The sequence below is a fragment of the Sarcophilus harrisii genome, chromosome 1, assembly GCF_902635505.1.
Source record: "Sarcophilus harrisii chromosome 1, mSarHar1.11, whole genome shotgun sequence".
Classification (NCBI taxonomy): domain Eukaryota; kingdom Metazoa; phylum Chordata; class Mammalia; order Dasyuromorphia; family Dasyuridae; genus Sarcophilus; species Sarcophilus harrisii.
In genome coordinates this window covers 709523526-709548458 of record NC_045426.1, presented here as the reverse complement: position 1 = coordinate 709548458, position 24933 = coordinate 709523526, and the positions used below count along the sequence as shown (strand labels likewise).

Here is a 24933-nt window from a genome sequence, read left to right as displayed (position 1 = left end):
GGCCCATACATGGACCTGCCAGTTCGGGTGGATGGTCGGAAGTCTGCACCGAGACCCTGCTCCCAGGGGCGCCAGATGGGCCCGAGTTGGGCTCTCAAGAATGATTCCTTCTGGTGGCCTTGGAATCATGGGGCTGCCTCAAGACTGCCTGGCACTGGGGGGCGGTTCTGCAGGGCTTGTTCTGACCACAAGGCACCAGTTGGTGGGCACTTGTTACTTACGCCTCTGTGCCCGTCTGGTGCAAAGCATCCCCCAGAGTCGTGAAGTCGGTTCCCCCAGAGCAGGGAGAGAGGAGGTCTCACGGCCACCATCTTTGTCTTCCACGGGCACCGAGGAGCCTGAATCTGCTTCACGGAGCAGCCCCTTCTCCTCTGCCGAGAGCTGCCAGCTCCCATACACTCTACTCTGCTGCTGCCGAGGGGCCCCTTGTGGCTCCTCTGTGGAGCCTTCCTTGGTTTCCCTCCTAGCTGTTCTAGCGGCTCCCCACAGTATCTTGTTCTCTAACTAGTTATGGCACATGCAGGGATTCATAGCCCCCCCCCCCCCACGCAGATCCCACCGCCCCTCACACAGCCCAGGCCATTTGGTCCTCCTTCACTTGGCCAGGAGAAGGGCCTCCTGCTCAGCCTGGCCGGGGATGGGCCGGATCTGTCTGAGAAAGAGCCGTTTGTAAGTGAGGTCCTGCCCTAAACCCCGACATCCCCCAGGAGGGACTTTGGAGCCTCCCCTCGGTCGATTCTTCCGCAGGAATCTGCAGAACCTCCTGATTTTGACCGCCATCAAGGCTGACCGCACACGCGTCATGGAGTACATCAACCGGCTGGATAACTACGACGCCCCCGACATCGCCAACATCGCCATCAGCAACGAGCTCTACGAGGAGGCCTTCGCCATCTTCAGGAAGTTCGATGTGAACACGTCAGCCATCCAGGTACGGGCCTGGCTCTGAGCCAGCCTGGGAGGGGTAGGAGTGTCCACCGCAGAACCACGGCCCGATTCCGGGCAGGGACCCAGGAGACATGGGGACGAGGCTCAGGGTAGATGGGGTCCCTACAGGATGGCAAGAAGAAGTGTCCCACCGACCATTTCTGCCTAAAGACTTGAAGATCCCAGTAATAAGGAACCCCCTTCTTCCCCCAAAAAAGGTTTTGTGGAAAAACCTTTAAGAGTCTGTTTTATGCTTTTGAATACGTGGCTGTAACCCCCTGCACTGTGAGTGTTAATTTTCCCTAAAGAGGTTTCTTGGGGGAATAACGGGTACTTTCAGAAGCCTCGTTTTCTCATCACACACTTAAAGATTTTTAAAGTGTTTCCTTTTGAGTCCAGTTGAGGAACAGCTTTGTGTCTCCTACGCATGAGACAGAGACATGGCTTGTCACGAGTCCTTAAACCAGAGGATGAAGGCCTCAAGGGCAACAGTAGCTGCTGAATTCAGCAAAAGGCAGAGGAAGTGCCCTCAGGCGTGGGCAGAGTATGGGTCTCCCTGTCTGGGCCGGGGCCACTCGGGGTCTCCCTGCCCAAGTTGGGGCCGCTCGGTCCTTCTGGCAGACCCCTGTGCCAGCCCAAAGAGCTAGACTTGACACCAGTGGAGGGTTCAGGGCTGAGATCCTCAGGGGCAGCTTGTCCCTGCCCAGCCCAGGTCCTTCGGTTGGACCTTAAGGAGCAGCAGCAAGATTCCAGTTTAAAGAAGCCCAGATCTGCCCCAGACCCTGAAGTTGTGCTTGTTGATGCGGCCCCGCCGCAGCCGTCACCTCCCCGCTCTCGGCCCTCAGGTGCTGATAGAACACATCGGCAACTTGGACCGCGCCTACGAGTTTGCGGAAAGATGCAACGAGCCTGCTGTATGGAGCCAGCTGGCCCGAGCCCAGCTGCAGAAGGACCTGGTGAGGGAGGCCATCGACTCGTACACCAAGGCGGACGATCCCTCCTCCTACCTGGAGGTCGTGGAGGCTGCCAGCAGAAACGGTGAGGGAGCCGCCCACCCCGGGGCCACGGAGGTTGGGGCCCGCCCGGACACCCAGGAGCGCTTTGGGGGTGGGGTGGGGATTGCGGGACACTCCGGGCGGACGCACTCACCAGAGGTCGTTGGTGTGTTCCTTTCTGCCACCACCCCCCGCCCCCGGCCCCTCTCCCCACCTCTTCACTGCCAGGAGGGCTGTGCTGAGCCCTTGTGGTGCCTCATTAGCTTTTTCTCACCTAGAGCTGCTGGCACTGGTTGGCAGAACTTCCAGAGCCCCGGGTACCTTCTTTCTGGATTTCTTAATGGCCCGCTTCTCCAAAGGGGGCATTAGTGGTCAGAAGGTCATGCTCTGGGTTGGAGGAGGCTGGGTGGGGAGTCTGGGGCTGCTCGCGCAAAGCGGGCGAATCCCTGTGTGCCGCCAGCTCCGATGTCTAGGAAGGCTCCTCTCCGGGTGCTTCCTGCGCCGTGGACACGGGCCTGATCCCTGCAAAGTTCAACACGGGAGAGCCTTGGCTCTTGGGAAGGTGGTTTGTGACATCAGGTCCTTCTGACACTTGCTTCCCTCGGCTGCTTCGGTCTGGGTCAGGGGCTTAGCCTGGCGGCCCAGTGGATGGTTCGGGCAGGGGTCGGCCTCCCCTTGCCTGTGCTGTGGCTGCCCAAGGAAAGCATACAGCCTCCATAAGCCCTGGAAGGCCCAGGGCCTCCACTCTGGTTTGCCTGTATTGCCCGGTTGGGAGGCCGGGGATGCCAGATTCCCAACCGTGCCTCACATTGTGGCTTCCTTTCTCCAGGCAACTGGGAAGATCTAGTGAAATTTCTACACATGGCCAGGAAAAAGGGCCGAGAGTCATACGTGGAGACCGAACTTATTTTCGCTTTGGCCAAAACCAACCGGCTCTCGGAGTTGGAGGAGTTTATCAATGGCCCCAACAACGCCCACATCCAGCAGGTAGGCTGGGAGCTGGGGAGGGGGAGCCTGCCCCCTTCAGAGTTACACAGGTAACTCCTTCCTTGCTTCACCCCATCACTTGCCCTTCCCCGATGTGGGGCCAGGGTTCATGGGGACTAGAGGGAGCTGCCCAGAGCAAGGGCCCAGACCCTTCCCCGTAGCTTTGGTCCCTGAATCCCGTGTCCTCCTGCCACCCCACGGCTGACCCAGGCCTTGTAAATGGGCCCGGGCTGTCTGAGGGGCCCTCAAGGTCATCTGCGCCTTATGCCATTGTCAGGAGGAAGGGGGGGAAGTGACAGGATGGCGCGGGGCCAGGCAGATGTCCTCGTCCCGCAGAGGGTCAGCAGGGGCCTCCGACCGCACCAGCGCCTTAGCCCGGCTTCTAGCATCTAACGGCTAACTTTGGGGCACAGAGCATGGCCTGCCCGGGGCCCGGCCCTCACTCTTATGATGCCTAACGATATAAAAATATATATGAAATATATATAAAAAAATATATATATAAAAAAAGATATAAAATCTTCATCTCAACCATTTAAGGGGGAATGATTGTAGCCTGGGGTTTTGGGGCAGAGCAACTGAGGTAGACCTTTATCTCATCAAACATTAAGAGGGAAAGGTCATAACCTGAGGCAGAGTAACTAAAGAGGACAATTAGGGAAACTAGGTCAGTACATCAAAAGGGAACTGTGGCACAGAGTGCCCCAAGGCCCTGCCTATGGCCCTGACCTCGGCCTTGGGACACGACCCCCTCCAGCCTGGACTCCTGCTCCTTTTGCTTTTTGTTGACCTTCAGCTGCGTCCTGCCTGAGAATGAATCATCTTCCCAGGGTTTTGTTTTTTGCTTTTTTTTTGGCACAAAATCCCTTTGTGGAAAGGGATCCCTCCCTCCTCCCAGCCTGCTCTTTGCAGAGCTCCCAGGTCAGAAACTCCTCAGCACCTTCTTCCCGGCGAAAGGTGCTTCTCTAGGACTAGGGGCTCTGCCCGGCCCAACCCATTGAAAGCTGTAACTGGGGGGCAGTGGGTGTGACCCCATGAGAGCCAGCAGGACAGCAGTGTGGGGGACAGTGACCCTTACCTAGTATAAAATCGGAGACTCTCAAGGTAAAAAGCACCTCTGCCGGGGAGCCCTCGGGTGCTCATACTAGTCATTTCCCTGACCTTTCTCCAAGGTTTTCTAGACTGGCTTCTTGTTGGGGTCCAAAGGAGATCCCTCAAAAGGTTGGGATTCCAAACCAGTGTTTGCAGGCTCGGCCCCATCTCCCATTGGTTATAATTACACCAATTTAATGAAAAGCCAGAAGCAAGAGGATAATTTTGTGGGAAAGAGAAACCAAGATCGGGCTTAAGTCATTGATGAGCTCATTTTCCCGGTGGGAGTACAACTGAGGAATTCTTAAAGAACAGTGAATTCTGTGGCTGACACAACAGTGTCCTGTGGCGGCCCGCGTGGCTCGTGGTGTTCCCAAGGCCGGGAACCTTGGGCTGTCTCACATTCTCCCCAGGAGCCACCCCTCATCCCAGGGCCTGCTGCTTGCACTCAGCTCAGCAGGTGCTCTGGCACTCAGGTCTGGGCCTAGCTTTTTGGGACTCTCCGACCTCAGCTTCCTCTTCTTGTCATTATTTATTTATTTCTGGTTATATGTGTACTTTAAAAAAATACATTTCTTTATGATTCATTTGGGAAGAGAAAAATCAGAACAAAGAAAAACCATGAGAGAAAGAAAAACAAGAAAAGGAAAAAAAAAAGGGGGGGAACACGGCATGTGTGGGTTTGCATCCGTGTCCATAGCTCTCTCTGGACGTGGATGGTGTTTTCCATCCAAAGTCACTTGGGATGGCCTTGGATCATGAGAAGGAGCCAGTCTGTCCTAGTATCACCGCCCGTTCTGGCTGTTACTGTACAAAGTGTATTCCTGGTTCTGCTCGTTTTGCTCAGCGCCAGTTCGTGTAAATCCTCCCAAGCCTTTCTGTAATCATCCTGTTCATCGTTTCCCATAGAACAATATTATTACATTACTGACCACAGCTTATTCAGCCATTCCCCAGTCGATGGGCATCTGCTCCTTTTCCAGTTCTTTGCCACCATAAAAAGAGCAGCTTCCTCTTCTATAAAAGCGACACATCCCGGGGGTCTTGGAGACCCCTTCCAGCTAGGACCAGTAGCCCCCAAGAGCGCCAGGGGGTCCCCAGCGTGGTTCCAGGGATGGCCCTCCATGCCTCGGCTTCTCCCCAGGACTCTCCCTGCTTTTGCGTTCCCTCTGCTTGTGAGAGAAGGGGGATGGACCCCAGAGCCGCCTTCCTACGCTTCCCCTCATTCCTCACCTCGTAGGAGAATGAATGCTGACTGATGTTTTTGAATCCAGAGAACGCACATCTCTGTTCTGGGGCTCCGGGGGCATCCGTTGCCAGAGGGGCCTCACCGAGCTGCGGCGCTGTGGCCGAGCCTTTCCCCCTGCCCACCCCCAGCTCCCCAATCTAAGACCTTTCTGTTGGACCTCAGAGGTTGGCTCACTTCCCACGGTGAGAAGCAGGAAGGCCTTTGTGCCTGGGCTTCCTGGGGGCGTGGGGTGAGCTCCAGAGGGCAGCCACCCTGGGACTGCTGGGTAATTCAGGCTGCAGGCCACGCAGGGGTTTTCAGAACTAGTTGTGCCAAGTGCCAGAGAGAGTCCCCTTGCTGCCAGGCCGGGCACAGCTCCTGAGGCCCGCCCCCCAAGGTCTGTCCCGGGCCTCTTCCCCATTGCTGCCTGTCCCTCTTGTGTGTCCGTGGGCCGGAGTCCCCAGGGAAGGCGGGCTCTCTCCTCCGGGGAGTTAAGCCGCGTGTCTCTCCAGGTTGGTGACCGCTGCTACGAGGAGGCCATGTACGAAGCCGCCAAGCTGCTCTACAGCAACGTGTCCAACTTTGCCCGCTTGGCGTCCACCCTGGTGCATCTGGGCGAGTATCAGGCCGCCGTGGACAGCAGTCGCAAGGCCAACAGCACCAGGACCTGGAAGGAGGTAAAGCTCTGAGCCCCGTCTCCCCTGGCAGTGGAAGTGCTGGAAGTGAGGGGTCCTCGCCCGCCGGCCACCAGCGCCCCCTCTGCCACTTATGTTCTCATCTCTTATCAAAAACACAACACGGAGACCTCGAACCTCGGCACCCACCACGGGGTGGGCCAGGCCGTTCTCCTTCAGAAGAGGTCAAGGGGCTGAGCCAGCCGGGCCGCCTCCCAGAGGGACAGAAGCACCCAGTCCGCCCGGCTTCCTTAGTGAGGGCCTTGTCCCCCGGGTCTCCTGTGGAGGATGGCTCAAGAGCTGCAGGACTGTGTGCCTTGGCAAGCCTGCTCTAGCCTGGTTCCTGCCTGCCCAGCCCCTTTCTCGGGGGTTAGCAGATGCGCTGCCAGGCTCATACTGCCCGGAGCCATTTCTGATATGCTTGTGGTCCAGCCAGGCTTGGGCTCACACTCCCTCGAGGGGCACAGCCCTGCACCATCCTCCCTAGAGGGGCACAGCCCTCTGCCATCCTCCCCAAAGGGGGCTCAGCCCTCCGCTATCTTCCCTAAAGGGGGCACAGTCCTCCGCCATCCTTCCTCTGCTTCATCCTCCAGGGCAGCTGGTACCCAGTAGGGCCCATCCCTGGAAGAATGCCAGGCTGGGTGCTCTGCTTCCTCATTCTGCTTTTGCTTTCTGGCCCGTGACTTTGTCTGGGGTCCCCTTTGGGACCAGTTTGGAGGCGTGAGCTAACCGCCTCCGTTCTCCCCGGGGGAGCGCACGTGATAAGCTGGGGTTCCCGTTGTGCCGCGACTGCGGGGATGCGCGCTGGAGAAGCCGCTGGCGTCCTCAGCCCAGCGGCTGCCTCTCTTGCAGGTGTGTTTTGCCTGTGTGGACGGCCAGGAGTTCCGCCTGGCCCAGCTGTGTGGCCTCCATATCGTCATCCACGCAGATGAGCTCGAGGAGCTGATCAGCTACTACCAGGTGAGCTCGAAGGGCCTCTGGACGTGGTCATCCCAGACGCTCCTCGCCCGCGGGGCTATGCTCCCTAACTGGTTCCCACAGAGCTCTCGGGGCCCAGAGCGCGGCAGGGACCCCGATGCTTTCTTGCTGACTTGGGCACCATCGAGGAGCAGTCGAGTGTCTCCAGACAAACTGCTTCATTTTGGGAAAAGAGCGTACACTTGTCTTCGGACTCTGGGCCTTGTCTCCAGCCCCTCTGGGTAGGAGGGCAGGGCTGGGGGCAGCAGCATCTGTGAGAAAGAAGGGGGGTGAGGACCCGTCCCTGCCCTGGGGGGGTTTGTTGTCTCCTGATGGAGAAATTGAAATGGGGGCAGGGGTGAGAGCCAGGAAACGGGGACATGCTGGGGGAGGTAAAGGGAAGATCTGTGAAAAAAAAAAGGTCTCAATCTAAATTTAGAGTAGTCACTATTGACAGTTAAGATTTTGTGATGCTGAGGGGGCCGGAGGGTGAAGGAAGGTCCCAGTGGGTGACCACCGGCTGTGTGTTTAGGTGTGGGGGGAGGGGAGACCAGCCCTGATACCAGGTCCATCCTGGGGCCCAGAGGGTTGTTGGCCCAGGGAGGGCTTTCCCAGGAGGGGGTCCTAGAGCAAGCTGGGGCAGGCCTTCGGTCCTTGGGGGGCCGGGCTGTCTCCGAGGCTTCTCCCGAAGGTGCCGCTGCGGTCTCACCACGTTCAGAGCAGCGTAGGCCGTGAAGTGGCTTCTCCTTCCGGACCTCAGCCCCCATCCGATGCGTGTCCTTGTTCTTCCGTCCCAGGATCGGGGCTATTTCGAGGAAGTGATCGCCCTGTTGGAGGCTGCCCTGGGCCTGGAGCGGGCCCACATGGGCATGTTCACTGAGCTGGCCATCCTGTACTCCAAGTTCAAGCCACAGAAGATGCGAGAGCACCTGGACCTCTTCTGGTCCCGAGTCAATATTCCCAAGGTGAGGCTGCGCCCCAGGTGGGGGAGGGGGCACCGCTCCCCCGGGCCGGCCCGGCCTGGGGCCTTACCCGAGCCTGTCCCGCAGGTCCTGAGAGCGGCTGAGCAGGCCCATCTCTGGGCCGAGCTCGTGTTCCTCTACGACAAGTACGAGGAGTACGACAACGCCATCACCACCATGATGGCCCACCCCACCGAGGCCTGGAAAGAAGGGCAGTTCAAGGACATCATCACCAAGGTAAGGTGCGCCCATGCTGACCGCCCCTCCCCCGACTGCTCACATGCCAAGGCTGCAGGGGCACCTCCCTTGCCCTCCCTGGGGCGCTGCCCGGGTTCAGGGACTCTCCCTTCTGCCCCTTTCTTTCATTGCTCTTGTTTTATTCCGCGAGGCGAAGGAGAGCTCGGCACCGGGGTGAGCCGGGAACGCAGCCAGAAATCAGGAGGCTTGTGCAGAGCCCGGGAGCGGGGTGGGGGCCGGGGCGCAGTAGGCAGTTCTTCCTGATGACGGCCCTCAGCCCCTCAAAGACCCTGTCATTAACTGGCCCCCAGGGTTGGGCCCGCTGCCAGTCTGGGTTCAGCCCTTGAGCTACCGATGGGATGGTGTTTATGTTACAAAATTCAGACTGTTGTTTGTCTGCTTCTCCACCAAAAGAAACAGCTTGACTGTGACTGTTAACGGGCCTTTTGTGGTGCACTTGGTCTGGCCCTTAGCCCTGGGCCCTTCTGCCCTGGGCGTGGCCGTTCTCGCCAGACGCCCCCGCAGCTCTGACCGCAGCAGAGTCCCGTGGGACGTGGTCCCTCCCTGGATCGGGGCTGTTCCTCTGCCGGGCCCAGGGCAGCCTCAGGAGGTTTCTGTAGCTTCTCTTCAAACTCCCTGAGCTTTCAGATTCACGTTTACCACTGCTCTTCTCTTATGTCCCCGGAATGCTGATGTTCTCAAACCCTTCCGTGAACTCTGATCTTTCCTCCCTTAGCCCATCTTGTAGCCTGATGAGCTATTATTGAATCCTGATTGTCTTCGGAACCTGTGGCCCCTGCACATTGGATAACTGGCCTATCTTGGACTGTGTTATTATTTATTTTCCATTTTATTTTGAATTCCAAGTTTTCTCCCTCCCTTGCCCATTGAGAAGGCAAGAAGTACAAGTCCATTACAAGCAGGAAATTCTGTATAATGAACTTCCACATCAGCCATATTCTGCCCCCTCCCTCCAAAAAAAGCAAGGAAAGAGAGGAATTGGGTACATTTTAGTTCGCCCACTGAGTCACTCTCTGTGGAGGGGCTAGCTTGCTGTCTGCAGCATGGGCGGTATCGCTCGGGCCCCGCCACAGGAGGCCCTCAGCCAAACCCTCCCCTTGGGTCCCTGTCGCTCTTTCCACTAGATCCAGCCGAGCAAAGCCACAGTGCCCCATGTCCTGCACAGGAGCAGACACTGCAGCCAGCTCTAGAGAAATTGCTTCCTTTTGGCTCACGTGGCTATTTTAGGAGTTTGTTGTGGGTTTTTCCCCAGCCATCCTGTTTTCCCTCTGTCTCTCTAAGTTAAAACTCTGTGTCCTCACTGGCTTGTGCGCCTAACCTGGCTGCGAGGAGGAGCTGGGCTCTGCCTGAGTCCTGGTCCTGGATGGGGACAGTTCCTGCCAGTTGGGCATCTCGTAGCTCGGCGAGCCCTGACAGCCGCCTGGGCCTCCTTTTCATGAACGTGAGTCCCAGGCATGTGGGACGCTGAGGGGACGGCTCAGCCATCCCCAATCAAATGTCAGGAGAGCCACGAGAAGTCATCATGACCGGCCCCGTCCATCCCAGAGCTGCGCAGAGTGTCAGCAAGGAGCCCTGCACAGGAGGAAATGGGACCTGGTGTTAAAGCTGCTGCAGCAGCAGAAAACTAGGGGCACCTCCTCGTGTGGCCAGAGCCTGGCCAGGGCAGAGCTGGGAAAGACCCGGAGTGTTAGCGGCCAGTCACACGGGCATCTCTCCTCCAGGGGCACCCGGGGACTCGGGGGGTCCCACGGAGATGCCGGCAGGCTGAGCTTCCGGGGTCCTGAGAGAGGCAGGCCAGGGCATCTGACAAGGGCCGAGGAGAGGAGGGACGAAGATGTGATAATAGAGTATTTATTAAGCACTGACTGGGTGCCCACGGTCTGGGGAACATCAGGGAACTGGTTGCATGGCAACCCAGCTCCCGAGGCTTCCATCCAAAGAGGATCTGGAAAAAGGGGGCAGGGAGGAAGGCCTGTCCTGCCCCTGCTGGGGTCTGGTCTGGGCAAGATAAGCCAGAGCTGGCCTGCGAGAGCCTGGGCGGTGCCAGCAGTGAGACCACATGATAGAATGCTTCCAAAGGCGAGAGAGAGACGGAGCTTGCAGCCCAGAATAGTGAACCCGGCCCCGGGAGTCCGGGTGGGGACAGCATCCATGCGGGACTTTGACACTGAAACAGGTGCACGTTGGGAGAGATCCAGAGCGGCGCGATTGTTGGAGAAATTGAATCCTGTCCCCAGAGGGTAGGGGCCTGGCCCAGTTTTCAGGTTCCAAAAGGGAAGATGAATAGAGAGCCCAAGTACGGAAGAGCAGCCCACACTGATGCCCCACTATGTGCCAGGCAGTGCCCGTGAGGAGCACCAGTCTTTTGGGGAATTGATGTGCGAGCCTCAGTATCCAGAGGAGCTCTGATGAAGGGCACCACACCACGGGGCCATGGGCGCTTCTTGCAGAAGAAAGAGCTTTAACGAAGACTTGATGAGACGGAGACAGGAAACGGCCGGGGCACGTGCTTGGAGGTGGAGGGGCTGGTTTGTGCAGCCGCTGGGAGGCCCCAGTGCAAAGAGAACCCGGTGGGCTGGAAAGGAAGGAGGCCCTGGGTGATGGTGAAAGGGAGTTTATTGAGAAATGGCAGGATGCAGGCAGGAATGGAGACGCGAGCTGTGGAGCCTGCACCGGGAGGCTGGGGATGTCACAGGAGAGAAAGGGGGCACAAGACTGGGGGACTGCACAGAAAAGAGGGAGGAGCACAAATGGCTTCAGTAATAGGACTCGTGACAAAGGGAAGGAGAGAAGCTCACAGACACAGAACCCCAAGCTCGCCTTAAGGGAGCTTATGTTCTAATGGAGGTAGACCGTCTACACAGGGGAAGTTAAGGCATGGAGTACCCACCCAACGCTGGGGCTTGGTTCCCGAAGGCCTTTGGACCCCTCCTTAAAAGGAGACCCGAAAGGAACTTGCCAGAGGGAGAAGGGGACGGGCCTCACAGCGGGGATTCTGCTTGTGGTTGAATGTATCCCAGGGCCTCTGATGCCACAGGAAATTATTAAAGAATAATATTTTATTTAATAATATTTCAACATTCACCTTTGCAAAACCTTGTATTTGGAATTTTTCTCCCTCTCCTCCCCAAGACAGCGAGCAGTCTGACAGGTTAAACATGTAGTTCTTCTGTACCTATTTCCACATTAATCACGCCGCACGAGAAAAATCAGATCAAAAGGGGGGGAAATACAATCAAACAAGGTGAAAAAGCTCTGCTGTGATCCACATTCAGTCCCATAGTCCTCTCTCTGGATGCAGATGGCGCTCTCCACCACCCGCCTGTTGGAATTGCCTTAAATCTCCTCATTGTTGAGAAGTCACATCTGTCAGAAATGATCATCATATAATCATCTTGTTGCCGTGTACAGTGTTCTCTTGGTTCTACTCACTCAGAACTAGTTCATATCAGTCTTTCCAGCTTTTCTGAAATCAGCCTGCTCATCATTTCCAGAACACACTCATCTACCCCAACTTATTTAGCTATTCCCTAATTAATGTCTGTCCACTCAGTTTCCAGTTTCTGGCCACTACAAAAAGGGCTGCCACAAACATTCTTGCACAAGTGGGTCTCTCTCCCTCCTTTAAATTCTCTTTGGGATATAAGCCCAGTAGTGACACTGCTGGATCAAAGGGTATGCCTTTGGGCCTAGTTCCAGATGGCTCTCCAGAATGGCTGATCAGTTCACAACTCCACCAACAATGTATCAGTGTCCCAGTTTTCCCGCATCCCCTCCCACATTCATCATTATCTTTTCCTGTCATCTTATCCAATCTAAGAGGTATGAAGTGGTACCTCAGAGTTGTCTTAATTTGCATTTCACTAATCAGTGATTTAGAGCATTTTTTTCATGACTAGAAATGGTTTTAATTTCATCATCTGAAAATTGTCTGTTGGTATTAAGGTTATGTTTTCAACGGAGCAGTGATGGGAGAAAAAATCCACAATTTCTAGGTTGTTATAGACCAATAATACATAAGAGAAGCATGGACTAAGGCTGGAGGAAATAGGGAAAAAATGAGCCCAGGGAAAAGAGGAAAAGAGAAAGGTTTTCTGAGATCACATGAGAGAAAACGGTTCATTTAATGAGATCTGAGCTACCCCTGGAGCTCTCCTAGTCCTCAAAATCGTGCTAACCCTCTGCCTCGCTGACTTGCCCAGGTGGCCAATGTGGAACTGTACTACAAAGCCCTGCGCTTTTACCTGGATTACAAGCCCCTCCTGATCAACGACCTCCTGCTGGTTCTCTCGCCCCGGCTGGATCACACTCGCACCGTCAGGTTTTTCTCTAAGGTGAGTTTGCCAAAAACTGGGGGGGGGGGGGGGAATTACCTGAGCAACAGCAGGAAAGGGGGAGTTCAGTCCAAGTGGGCTGCAAAGTAGAAAAGTAGTTCTACTTGTGGAAAGCCTGTCTCTTTTCACTGGATTTGTTTTCTTCCCCTCCTGTACCCCCAGCCCATCTTGGTTCTTTAACCTGGGAGGGAAGAGGGCCAGGGGGTGGGGGGACAAAAGGTCCATTGCCAACATTTCATCGATCCTATATTTTCCCCTTCAGACCCGGGCTGCTCCATATCAAGACTGAGATGTTATTTCAGTATCTAACATTAACTATAAAAACGATATTTGTGACAGTTCCACCTGTGTGGGACGCCTTAGCTGAGATTCCTGTTGGGATACACGAACCACTTCCACCAACAGAAGGCTCTTAGTCTTGTCATTATATCAGCTGTAATGGGGGAGGGAGGAAAGGGAATCTCAAGGACTGGCTTTTCCAGCCTTTTTTCCTTTTTCCCTAACTTGGCAGGTGAATCAGCTGCCTCTGGTGAAACCTTACCTGCGTTCGGTCCAGAACCACAATAATAAGGGAGTAAATGAGGCTCTTAATAACCTGCTGACTGAGGAAGAGGATTACCAGGTCAGTTTCTCATCCTGCCTGATTCATGGTCCTTTCCCTTCTCCAACCTGGGCTGATTTCCCAGCTGATGGGGAGCGCCGTGCATCCTGGGGGCTTGGTCTGCAGCTGCAGGAGGGGCTCCTGTTACTGTGAGGCAAACCTGGCTTTGGGCCGGCATTAAATTACACAGGCCGGGAACATACACCAGATCCCTGCGGCCTGGACAGGTGCAGACACAGCACTGAGCATGCTTCCCTCAAAGTCGGGGGGCTTTCTCCAGCCCGCCTCCCATCCGAAGCAGAAGTGGGCGCTCTGTGGTGGTTCCTTCCTGGACTTCAGGCTGCTGCTGGTCAGCACCTGCTCTTTCCTCCCTGCCCCCCCAGAGGGCTAGCACCTGGCAGCCCGCAGGTCACCCACTGAGCTCCCCGGGCCCCCAGAAGTCTGTTCTAACCCGAGCCCGCCTTCCGCAGGGCTTGAGGGCATCTATTGATGCTTACGATAACTTTGACAACATCAGTCTGGCTCAGCGACTGGAGAAGCACCAACTGATGGAGTTCAGGCGCATCGCGGCCTATTTGTACAAAGGCAATAACCGGTGGAGACAGAGCGTGGAGCTCTGCAAGAAAGACCGTCTCTATAAGGTCAGTGCCTCGCACTCTGAACTCCCTGAGGAACGGGGTTCCTGCCTGCGTCAGCCATCGAGGAGCCATCCTTCTGCCTAGGGCCAGGGCCTCCCTTTGGGCAAGCTTGAGTGGGGCTACAGGCAGTTTGGAGGTGCTGGAGGCATCTCTTCCCAGCAGCGCCGAAGGCCTTCCTACCTCCCCCCATCTAGGGCTACTTCCTGGCCCCTCTCCCCTTTTTGTATTTCAAGACAACTAGTGGCTTAGTGGGTAGTTAAGGCCCGAGTTCAAATCCAGCCTTACGCTTCCTATCTGTGGGACCCCAAGCAAGTCACTTCACCTGTTTGCCTCAGTTTCCTCAACGGAAAGTGGATAATAGCCCTTCCCTCCCACAAAGGCCAAATGAGATCACAATTGTGCATGTGTTTTAGTACAGTGCAGTCACGGTGGCTGCTTATTCCCTCCCCTTTGTGTCATCTCACTCAGTAATCTTCCTAAAGATTAAACCTAAGTAAGCTTCCAAGGATTTGGTTATCAGGTGTCCAAATGACACTCAGCTTTGCTTGCCCCCGACTTTCCTGATATCTGGCTGCCCCTTGAGCTTCCCAGACGGCTTGTCCTGTTCTGTGCAGCCAAACAAAACTCGCCACCTTTCCTCCACAGGCCTCCCCTCTTCGGGGAAGGACCCCACATCCTCCCAGTCACCCCTCACGTCCAGGCTGTCAGCAAGACCTGTTGGTCCCACCTCTAAGATCTCCAATACACCCTTTCTTTCTGACCCTGCCCCGACCCTGGTGTAGACCCTCATCACCTCACACCTGGACTGTTGCAATGGCTGCTGGGAGGTCTCCCGCTCCAAGGCTCTTCCCAGTCCACCTCATCCTTCAATCCACCACCAAAAGGATTTCCTAAAGCGTGGCTCTGACCACATGATAGCATTTACAGAGTGGTACAGAGCACAGTTCATCTCATTTGATCCTCAATATAAAATAGTGAGGTAGGTGCTCCCCCCCATTTTATAGATGAAAAAACTGACTTTGAAAGGGTCATACAGTGCCACAGACAATATTTGAGCTCATCTGCCCTGACTTTTAAGTCCAGAGCTTGTCTGCTGCACCAGCTGGCTGCTTCCAGGATCAAATACATGCTCGGCTGGGCACTGGAAGCCCTTCATCCCCTGGCTCCCTCCTCCCTTTCCAGGCCTCTCATCCCTTACAGCCCAACACGTACTCTTCAGCTCATTGACACCGACCTCTTTACTGTTTTGTGAAAAAGACTCCATCCCTCAGCTCTGGGCATTCTCCCTGGTCGTCCCTCTTACCTAGAAACCCCCCCCCCCCCTACTTTTAAAGCCCAATTAAAGACCCATCTTACAGAGGAAGCCTTTTTAAATTCCCCTTAACGTTAGGAACTTCCTTTGAGATGACCCTTTCACACGATCTCTATCTTGTTCATAGAGTTGTTTTCGTATTGTCTCTTCCATTCGAGTGAACTTCTTGAGAGCAGGGAGTTTGGGTGTGTGCGTTTTCCTTTTTTGTATCCCTGACCAGCCCTAAGCCCAGTTCCCACCACGGAGCCGGGAGGTCTTACAGTTGTTCTCCCCACTTTAAATTCTGAAGAAGCTGAAGCTCGGAGCAGCAAGCTGATTGCCTGTAGCAGAAGTTTCTAGCCTTTGGTCCCTGAGCTTATTAATATTTTAATCACTGTGTTTTCCAAATTTCAAATTTTTTTAACATTCTTTTTAAATTTTGAGTTCCCAGTTCTCTCCCTCCCATGGAAAAGGCAAGTGAAATGATATGCATTTATACCTGTGAAATCACGCAGAGCATATGTCCCTCTTAGTGATATAACCCAAAAAAGTGAGAAATTACACTTCAGTTTTCATTCAGAGTTCATCAGTCCCTCTCCCTGAAAAAAATGCTTTCAGTTTTCATCGTGAGTCCTTTGGGATTGTCTCGGATCATTGTATTGATCAGAATAGCTGAATTGTTTCTAATTTTTACTAATTACTATGCACAATGATTCCCTAATCATTCTTCTCGCTTCATTTTGCCTCAGTTCATAGAGATCAAGCCATGTTTTTGTTTTCTGAAACTCTCCTGTCCATCATTTCTTATAGCACAATAGTATTCCATCACAATCATATGCCATATTTTGTTCAGATTTTCCTCAAATGATGGGCGTCCCCTCAATTTCCAAGTCTTTGCAATCACAGAAAGAACTCTGTGGTATGTTTTGTCCATATCAGTCCTTTCCCTTGGATCTCTTTGGGATACAGACCTAGTAGTGGTAACTGCTGGGTCAAAGAGTATGCCGAGTTTTATAACCCTTTGGACATAGTTTCAGATTGTTCTCCAATCTGGTCCATCAGCAGCATATCAGGGTAGCCATTTTACCACCTCCCCCTTTAGTATTTGTCATTTCTGATGGATGTGAGGTTGTGAAGATCGCGTATTTTAAAATCAGCACGAGTCAGGAATTCAGGTTAGGGGAAAATCGTCAGTCTTTATTCTCAGTGAAGAAAGATCGGAGGTGGAAGAGAATCGGCGATAGCAATGTGTGCAGCTGAGTCAAGAAGCTAGCTCGACCAGCAGCCACACAACCAGCAGCTCAGAGTCTCGAACCCAGGCCCAATCTCTCCCAGCTTCTCTTCCTGTCTCTCTCTCTCTGCCTCCACCCACCAAAATCGTCATTTCCTATACAACACATCAGGACTTGCAAGGAGAGGGGCAGGGACCATTCTTTATCCAATCATGTATATTAATAGAGTATAGCCCAATTATTATCTAGCCTCAGGTACTTGGGACCTCAGTTCATCAGCTCAAACCTCAGCCCATTACATGAGGTTGTTTTAATTTGCCTTTCTCTCATCACTAGTGACTTAGATTTTTTCATGTTTATGGCTAGCATGCATTTCTTCTTCTGAAAATGTCCTGTCCCTGGTTTTTGAGTATTTATTAATTGGAGGACGACTTATACATTTGATGTGATTCCCTATATACTTGAGAATTTGCTATAAAACTTTTTGATACTACTTCATTGTCTGTAGTAACTTTAAGCAAAATAGAGTTTCTCTGATTATCCCTTTTAATTAGGTTTATTTTTTCCTTTTGCTTTGTCTGAGATCATCATTGCCACTCCTAGCCTCTTCACCTCCGCTGTAGCCCCCTTTATTTTATTTATCTTCCTGTTTCAAGCGTGTTTCTTATAAACAACATATCGTTGGATTCTAGTTTCTAATCCATTCTTCTGGCTGCTTCCATTTTGTGGGTGAGTTCATCCCATTCACATTCACAGTTATGATTACTAATTCTGTATTATATTCCATCCCACTTCTGTTTATTCTTTCCCTCTTCAATAGTCTTATTTTTCTTCTAATTGCTGTCAGGGATCCCTTTTATTTTATTTTTTTTTTTAAATAGCCTTTTATTTACAGGATATATGCATGGGTAACTTTACAGCATTAACAATTGCCAAACCTCTTGTTCCAATTTTTTACCTCTTACCCCCCCCCACCCCCTCCCCCAGATGACAGGATGACCAGTCGATGTTAAATACATTAAAATACAAATTAGATACACAATAAGTATACATGACCAAAACGTTATTTTGCTGTACAAAAAGGATCAGACTCTGAAATATTGTGCAATTAGCTTGTGAAGGAAATCAAAAATGCAGGTGGGCATAAATATAGGGATTGGGAATTCAATGTAATGGTTTTTAGTCATCTCCCAGAGTTCTTTCTCTGGGCATAGCTAGTTCAGTTCATTACTGCTCCATTAGAAATGATTTGGTTGATCTCGTTGCTGAGGATGGCCAGGTCCATCAGAACTGGTCATCATATAGTATTGTTGTTGAAGTATATAATGATCTCCTGGTCCTGCTCATTTCACTCAGCATCAGTTCCTGTCAGTCTCTCCAGGCCTTTCTGAAATCATCCTGTTGGTCATTTCTTACAGAACAGTAATATTCCATAATATTCGTATACCACAATTTATTCAGCCATTCTCCAACTGATGGACATCCATTCAGTTTCCAGTTTCTAGCCACTACAAAAAGGGCTGCCACAAACATTCGTGCACATACAGGTCCCTTTCCCTTCTTTATAATCTCTTTGGGATATTAAGGGATCCCTTTTATTATCCACCTCCCTCCTTCTCTTTTCCTTTGTTTCTCCTATTTTCCTTTTGGGTAAATTACATTCTATACATGGTTAAGTGTGTGTATTCTTCCCTCTTTGAACCAATTTTGATGAGGTTCAAGCATTGTCCCCCTACCAATTCCCTTAAGTATAAAAGGGCTTCATTGCAAGCCTCTTTTATGAGAAAAATTTCCCCATTCTCCCTTTCCCTTTCCCCTTCTCCTCTTTTCTCACCCCTCGGTTTTTTAATCATTCCAACATAATCGGCTCATATCCGTGCCTTCTGTCTATATCAATTCCTCTTAATTGCCATAATGATGATAAAAATTTGGAGTTACATGTATCATCTTCTTATGTAGAAATGTAAAGTTTAACCTCATTAAGAACCTTGTCATTTTGTTCATGTTTATCTTTTTACGCTTCTCTTGAGTCTTGTGTTTGAAAGATTTTCTGGTCAGCTTTGATCAGGATTGCTTGAAAGTTTTCTGTTCTGTTTTCTGCCCATTTTTTCTCCTGAAGGATCATGCTCAGTTTGGCTAGATAGGTTATTCTTGATGCTAATCCAAGCCCCTTTGCCTTCTGGGATATCGTATTCCAAGCCTTCTGTTCCTCCTGTGTAGAGGCTGCTGAATCTTCTGACTGTGGCTCCATGATATTTGAAGCATTTCTTTCTGGTTGTTGGTGGTATTTTCTCCTTGTCCTGGGAATTTGGCCATAATATTCCTGGGAGTTTTCCTTTGGGAATCTGTCTCAGGAGGTGATTGATGGATTTTTTCTGTTTCTACTTGACTCTCTGGGACTTAGCTACCAAGGCAGATTTCCTTGATAATTTCTGGAGAGACGAGGTCCCGGTTGCTCTCCTTCGCTGTGCACGCTGTCGGGGTGGCCTGTGGCGAGCTACCCCTCACCAGCTGCCTTTTCACAGGACGCCATGCAGTACGCGGCCGAGTCCCGGGACGCCGAGCTGGCCGAGGGCCTGCTGCAGTGGTTCCTGGAGGAGGGGAAGCGGGAATGCTTTGCTGCTTCTCTCTTCACCTGCTATGATCTCCTGCACCCTGATGTTGTCCTCGAGCTCTCCTGGAGGCACAGCATCATGGACTTTGCCATGCCCTACTTTATCCAGGTGATGAGGGAATATCTTACCAAAGTAAGTATGTTACGTGCCTCGCTCTGATCTCCAGGGCGTTGCTTGGGGCTCCATGGGCAGGTCTTAATTCCCTGAACCTCACAGGGAAGGGTTGTACCCACTCTTGGCACCCTCCTGGTTCTTCCCTGGTTAGCAGGGTTGAGGGTGGAGTGGAGGAGGATTTTTGGTTCACGCCACGTGCGGTAGCCTCGAGGCCTTCTCAGAGCACCAGCACGCACTGGTCCATGCAACCTGGGCTGCCCCCCCCCCCGGATGTCGGCTTCTCTCGAATCCCCCTCCCACTCTTGTTCTTAATCTTATGAGCAAAGTGTGATTCCTCCCACTCCCAGGTGTTGGAGCCGGCCATCCTTGAACCAGCTTGTGCTCCCGAGGGCTCGGAAGACAAGGAATGAGCCGGTTGGGGAGAGGGAGGTGGTTTGGGGTCCCTGGGGGACATTGAAAAGACAGGTAGAGTTGGGTCTCAGGGTTTCCTCCCGCTCAGCCCAGGGGAGCTCCTTCCCCCAAATCTCAGTGGGGCTCCTCCCCCCAATACTCAAATGGGGGTCCTCCCCAGAGCTTCCTGGCACCCAAGCAGTGCTCCTGCCTAAGCCCCCGTGTTTTTCCTTGCCCACTGAGACTTCAGATACTATACTCTTAACTTTTCTTGCAGGTGGATGGGCTGTTTAATAAGGTGACAGTCTCTGCTTTCCCCCTCCCTCATTGGTCTGTTCCGTCCTCACAGACGTGCCTAGAAATGTTTCAGGGCCTAGTTCTAGTTGCTGCGGGACGAGCTCTATAACATAGTGGCTTCCGTCGTGTCTAATGCTCTGGAAAGGTCACCCCGTGGCAGGGATCGCTTGGGAATGCAATTGGGCCCTCGGGGGTTACACCCTAGGAAGGAAAACGGGCTCTGGGCTGTTGGGAGGGTGGGAGTCCGAGGGCGTTTCCTGAGCTGGGCTCCTCTGGAAAGAAGCAGTGAGCCATTGAGGCAAGTAGAGGCCACAGCCCGTAGAGAAGGAGCCCTTGGGACCCAACGGAGTCATTCACTCTGCTCCCTTGAGGGAGGCACTTGGGATGACCACTCGTGCTGACGGCCTCACGCAGCCTTCCCACGCGTGGGGAGCTCGAGGGGCTGGGGGGCTGGGAACGGGGCCCAGCAGCATCCCCATAAACTGCCTTAGAGGCTGGTGGGCAGGCCCAGAAAGGCCCCCCGGGGTCCTTCAGCTCTGCTTGCTCATTAGCACAAGGGGGAGGCCCTCCCTGGTCACAGAACCGCTGTGAGGCCTGCAGACAGCATTCCTCACAGCAGCCTTGCCAAGAGCTCAGAGGCAGTGGGGTCTGCACTAGATTTCGAACCCAGGCCTGCTAAGCCCAGGGCCACCTTTTTCCCCCATGTGTGTTCCCAGCATGGAGCCAGGGGCTGCCGGCTCCCAGTCCTTTGTCCCACCTCCAAGCCTTCCCACTGCCCATGTGCTCTGTGCTTCGTGGGCCACCAGGAGCGCACTTGTCGTTGTGCCCCTAAGGCAGGTTATGGGGATGCTCCCCCCCCCCCCCGGGATTGGTTGGATTTACAAGTGCCTGCCTGGAGTGACCTTTGGGGCCGCCCCTGCTTGGGCCACACTAACTGTGTGTGCATGGATTAACCGGGGCTTATGGAGGGGACGTGTCCATGTCCTAAGTGTCCTTGACATGGAAGCAATCTGTGCTCGTGGTGCCCCGAGGGGGGTGGGTGGCGGACGGTGGCTTCAGGGGCCTCAGCTGCAGACCTGGAAGCGGGCTCTCACCGGGCAGAGGCTCCCCAGCCCTTCTGCTCCTCTGGCAGCTGCTTCCCAGGCCGGTGCTGGGCCAGAGGCCCTAGACCCTGAGCCCGGGGACGAGGCCAGATGGCGCCGCTCCCTGCCGCGTGGCTGCCACCTGTGGACACATGTGGGTCCCTAACCTTGTGACAGAAACCTGCCCTGGTCAGTACCTGTTGGGGGGGGGGGGGAGACAGACAGAGGCAGCAGCAGGTACCAGGCAGGCACTGCCCCGTGATGGGCCATGGGCTCCCTCTGTCCCTGGCATGGGGCAGTGGAGAGCAACTTGCACCCTCTTGTCCTTGGAGAGACAGGTGCGAGGCTCCCATTATGGCGTTGAGCTTTAGAACAGGGGCATAGACAGCAGTGCGTCCAGAACCAGGAAGAATCCCTGGCCGGAAGCCTGTGGTCAGAACGCCGGCCTTGTCACTTGTTAGCCGGACGGCCTTGTGTAGTCAGGCTGCCCGGGCTGGGGCAGGTTCCCTGCCTCGGTTTCCCTGTTCATCATTCACTCCCCTTGAGGCACCAGAGAGCCATGGGTTTTATGGGGCCAGCCAGGCCCAGGCCTTGAGAGGGTGCTGCTGCCCCCAGTTCATTCTCTTTCCTTGTTCACGTGCCCACGCCAGCTTGTGCCCCCTGTCCTCGCAGTGACCCTTTGTGAAGCTCCACTCGAGACTGAGGAGCCAGCTTGTTCTCAGACAACTGTAAATGCCGCCCCCCCACCCCCGAGGTGGAGTGTTCTCTTCCCCGGGGGGGGGTATCGGGGCTGCCTTGGATGGTGGGGGGGGGGGGTCTGGGCAGGCAGGAGTCTGGGACGGCAGCACTGAGGGGAGCAAAGGTGTTTGGACACGCCCGGAAATTAGGGCTGGTGGAGACCGTGGTCTTCCTCTGCTTCCTGATGGCTAACAGATGCCTTTTCTGCCTTTGGGGAGCAATTGGGCCTGGCCCCTCTGTCTGGGCCCAGAACTGGCCCAAACATGCCAGGGTCCAGGGCGGACCCTTGCTTATGAGGGGAAGGCAGGCGTTTGGGGCCATGGAGGACATTCTGGCTCTTTGGTGGAAGTCCTCGGTTAGGGGTTTGGTGCTCACCTAAGCTGATGCCCAGAGATGCATTCTGGGAATCTTTGTGAGCGTCCCCATGCCTGCTGGGGGTGCTCGTGGTCCGGGGTGCACTTCTGCCTCCAGGACGTTCTTAGCCTTTCTGTCTTCTTGTGACTTTTTGGGGCCTTGGGACCCGGCACACACTGGCAAGCAGAGCCTTAGGGGGAGTGGGGGGAATGGGGGGCGCTGCCCCAAGCTGAGCTCACAGGGCCTGGGACTGAAAACCCTGAGCCGCTCAGCCCCGGGTGATTGCCCGTTGCCTCTGTGCCCACTCGTTTGGGTGGTTGGGGGGGCTCAGGGGGACTCCTGGTGGGAGGCTGTTGGAGAAGGGGCTGCAGCTGAGCCAGCCCCGGCAGCTCCCTCACCCTCGGCCCCATCTCTCCCCCCAGGTAGATAAACTGGACGCTTCTGAGAGCCTGAGGAAAGATGAGGAGCAGGGCGCCGAGCCCACCCCTATTGTTTTCGGTACGTGGGGGGGGGCGGCAGGGGGGGCGCCCCGAGGCTTCCCTAGCGCACAGGCTCCCCTCGTCGTAGAAAGCGGTTTGAGCACCCGCTTTGTGCAGCGTCCCGGACGAGGGATGGTGGTGGTGGTCGGGGCCTGACGGCGCACGGAGGCCGAAGCCAGGGAGCTTTGCCAGGGCATGAGCGGTCCCGGTGCCGGCTCCGTCCTTGTGACTAACGCTTCCCGGAGGGCCCACCTGGAGACCGCCGCCGTCTCCCCCCGCCGGCCCGTCCCGGGGCCTCTGACGCTTGCTGCCGCCGAGCGGGGGCAGCCGGACCCTCGGGCTCCCCCCGGGACACGCTAACCACGCCCTAGCGGGCCGGTGTGCGCACGCACGGAGCTTGCGACCGGGGGCCCGCCGTCGCGCTGGGGACGCAAGTGTCTACGACTGTCGTTTAAATGTGACATCTGATTTTTTTAGATTTTGATGGGCATGAATGATACACAGTTGATTCGGCTAAGTAAGTGCCACATTCCCAGCGCCAGCTCTGATTGCAAGAAGGCAGCTCTCTCCCCAGACAGCTGGGCCTTGGCAGGCGTCCCCTCCGGCCCTCGCTTCCAAGCACCAGCTTTCACAGTGGCTTAGCGGGTCCGCCGAGACCGTGGCCGCACGGCGGGGGGGCTCCTCCAGAGCCCTCGCCCCCCCCGCCCGTGCTCCGACCTGACATCTCAGGCTAGCCAGAGACCCCTCCCCCCAGGTTTGCCAGAGCCACCACTGAGAGACACTCCCATGCCCTGGCCAGACCCAGCAGCCTCTGCTTCAGCGGCTCCCCCCGATGCCAGGGGACCCCTCTCACCCCCCGCCTTCTCCCTCTCTTGCAGGCCAGCAGCTGATGCTGACGGCAGGCCCCACTTCTGGACCTTCCCAAACCAACTTTTCCTACGGATACACGGCTCCAGGATTCACCCAGGCACCCGTTTACAGCTTCAACATGTAAAAGGCGATCCTGGGGGCTCCTCTGCGGCACTCGGTGATCCCAGAGGCGGCCTCCGGCCTCCGGCCTCCTGAGACCCAAAGGACCCTGGTGCTTATTTATTTTTGCTAACGTCCCCAAGGCGTCAGACCGTCTCACTGCCCGCCCCCGACTCGCGGGGACCTCGCCAGCACAGCCATAGCGGGAGAACCAGCGGCCCCTTCCCCCCTCCCAGCCCGGGCCCAGGGCCCCCGAGAGCCGAGCAGGGACCCCCGTGGACGGACGGGCTCAGAAGTCATCTCTGGCATGTACCCCGGGGACTTGGAGAGCGAATTGCCTTATCTGCCTTCGTTCCTTGTCGGCGTGGGTGGGGGGGCGGGGGGGCTGGAAGAGGGCCTGGAGGAAGCCCCTGGGGGCCTCTGAGCGAGCTCCCAGGAGCGGGTCTGGAAAGTGGGAGAGCAGAGTCATCTCTGGAGGGCTGCTTGGGCAGGTTGTTTCTGGAGGGGACGGTCGAGAGGAGCCCGGCTGCTGGGGGGGCCGGAGTGCGGGCCTTGGGGGCTCTGGCCCCCCCGGTGCCCACAGGCCACCTCTGCCCGGGGTCGCCGCGACAGTCAAGTGCCAAGCGGGTTGTGAGCGGGTGCCCTTGTCCAACACACACATAGACCATTAACATTGGATGTCCTGGAAATAGAGAAGTGTATAATTTATGGTTATGAATCTTGTGCTAATCATGAGTATTAAAGCCCATTATAACTAAGCCGGCCCCTGTGGCATCCGTGCGGACAGGCCGGCGCCCCCTCCCCCACGCCCACTGCCCCCATCCTCCCTTGGGAGGCTGCAGGCTGAGGTGCCCACTGTGCCCACTGCCCACTCAGCCTGCCACCCAGATGCCCACTGAGCCCAGGCAGGGCCCTTCCCTGCTGACACCCGTCCTCCCACCAAAGGTCGTCACAAGGGCCGTCCGTTGTCCCAGCAGCCGCAGAGTGACTTCAGGCCACAGGGGAAGCGGCCATTCCCCTTCCCCCGTCCTGAGAAGACTGGGGGAGCCTTTGTCCCCCAGGGAGAAAATGCCATTTATCCACGGCGCCAACCCCGGTGACAGGGTGTCCTGGAGGCCCCATTGCGCTGACCCTCTGCATGTGCTAACGGAGTCGGGGTGTCCTTGTGGGACCCCGTGGTCCGGGAGAGCTGCTCTGTGGGACCCGGGGCTGCCACTCTCCCAGAGGCCCCATAGCGAGCCACAAAGAGCCTGGGATGGATGGGGGCCTCTCCAGGGCTCCTTCCCTCAGAGTTGGGATGGGACCCCCGCCAGGCCACAGGACTGGGAGCCCGGGAGCCGGGTCTGGAGGATCAGACGTCCTCATGTCCCTGCTTGGGGCCTGGGGCTCTGCCTCCGGTGGTCTTCAGGGCACACAAGAGGAGGTTCCAAGGGTCTTGGGGAGAAATCCAGGAGGGCTTCCTGGGAGGGGCTGACCAAGGTCAGTGGAAAGTTCCTAGAGAAAGGCATTATGGGGCTGTGAGGGGGAGAGGCGGGCCCCCGGGTTCCCTAGGACAGAAAGTTGCCAGCAGAGGGGCAAGAGCCCGCCCCACCGGAGACGGCGGCGTTCAATGCCCGACCTGCTGCCCAAAGGTGCCCGGCCGGTCCAGGTCGGGGACGGGCGACACGGTGGGGGCGGCCGGGACGGCGGGCTCCCCCAGCTCCCCCAGGGCCAGGCTGT

General features: G+C 55.3%; 1 protein-coding gene across 5 annotated transcripts in view; it reads left to right on the top strand.

Annotated features, from left to right (window-relative positions):
• The window catches only part of CLTCL1 (clathrin heavy chain like 1), a 64042-nt gene extending 40120 nt beyond the window's left edge, over nt 1–23922 (top strand). For 2 of the 5 annotated variants that reach the window (XM_031948968.1, XM_031948973.1), the window contains exons 20-33: nt 748–931; nt 1773–1965; nt 2752–2909; nt 5742–5906; nt 6756–6863; nt 7658–7825; nt 7910–8059; nt 12283–12414; nt 12926–13036; nt 13486–13656; nt 18702–18923; nt 19573–19593; nt 22189–22264; nt 23124–23922. In XM_031948968.1, the coding sequence (XP_031804828.1) occupies nt 748–931; nt 1773–1965; nt 2752–2909; nt 5742–5906; nt 6756–6863; nt 7658–7825; nt 7910–8059; nt 12283–12414; nt 12926–13036; nt 13486–13656; nt 18702–18923; nt 19573–19593; nt 22189–22264; nt 23124–23239 (1975 nt within the window). In that variant the 3' untranslated portion in view covers nt 23240–23922. Of the gene's footprint in view, nt 1–747; nt 932–1772; nt 1966–2751; nt 2910–5741; nt 5907–6755; nt 6864–7657; nt 7826–7909; nt 8060–12282; nt 12415–12925; nt 13037–13485; nt 13657–18701; nt 18924–19572; nt 19594–22188; nt 22265–22722; nt 22763–23123 lie in introns of all 5 variants that reach the window. The other 3 variants (XM_031948970.1, XM_031948972.1, XM_031948969.1) reach the window with 3 other exon arrangements.
• Nucleotides 23923–24933: the final 1011 nt, after the last annotated feature.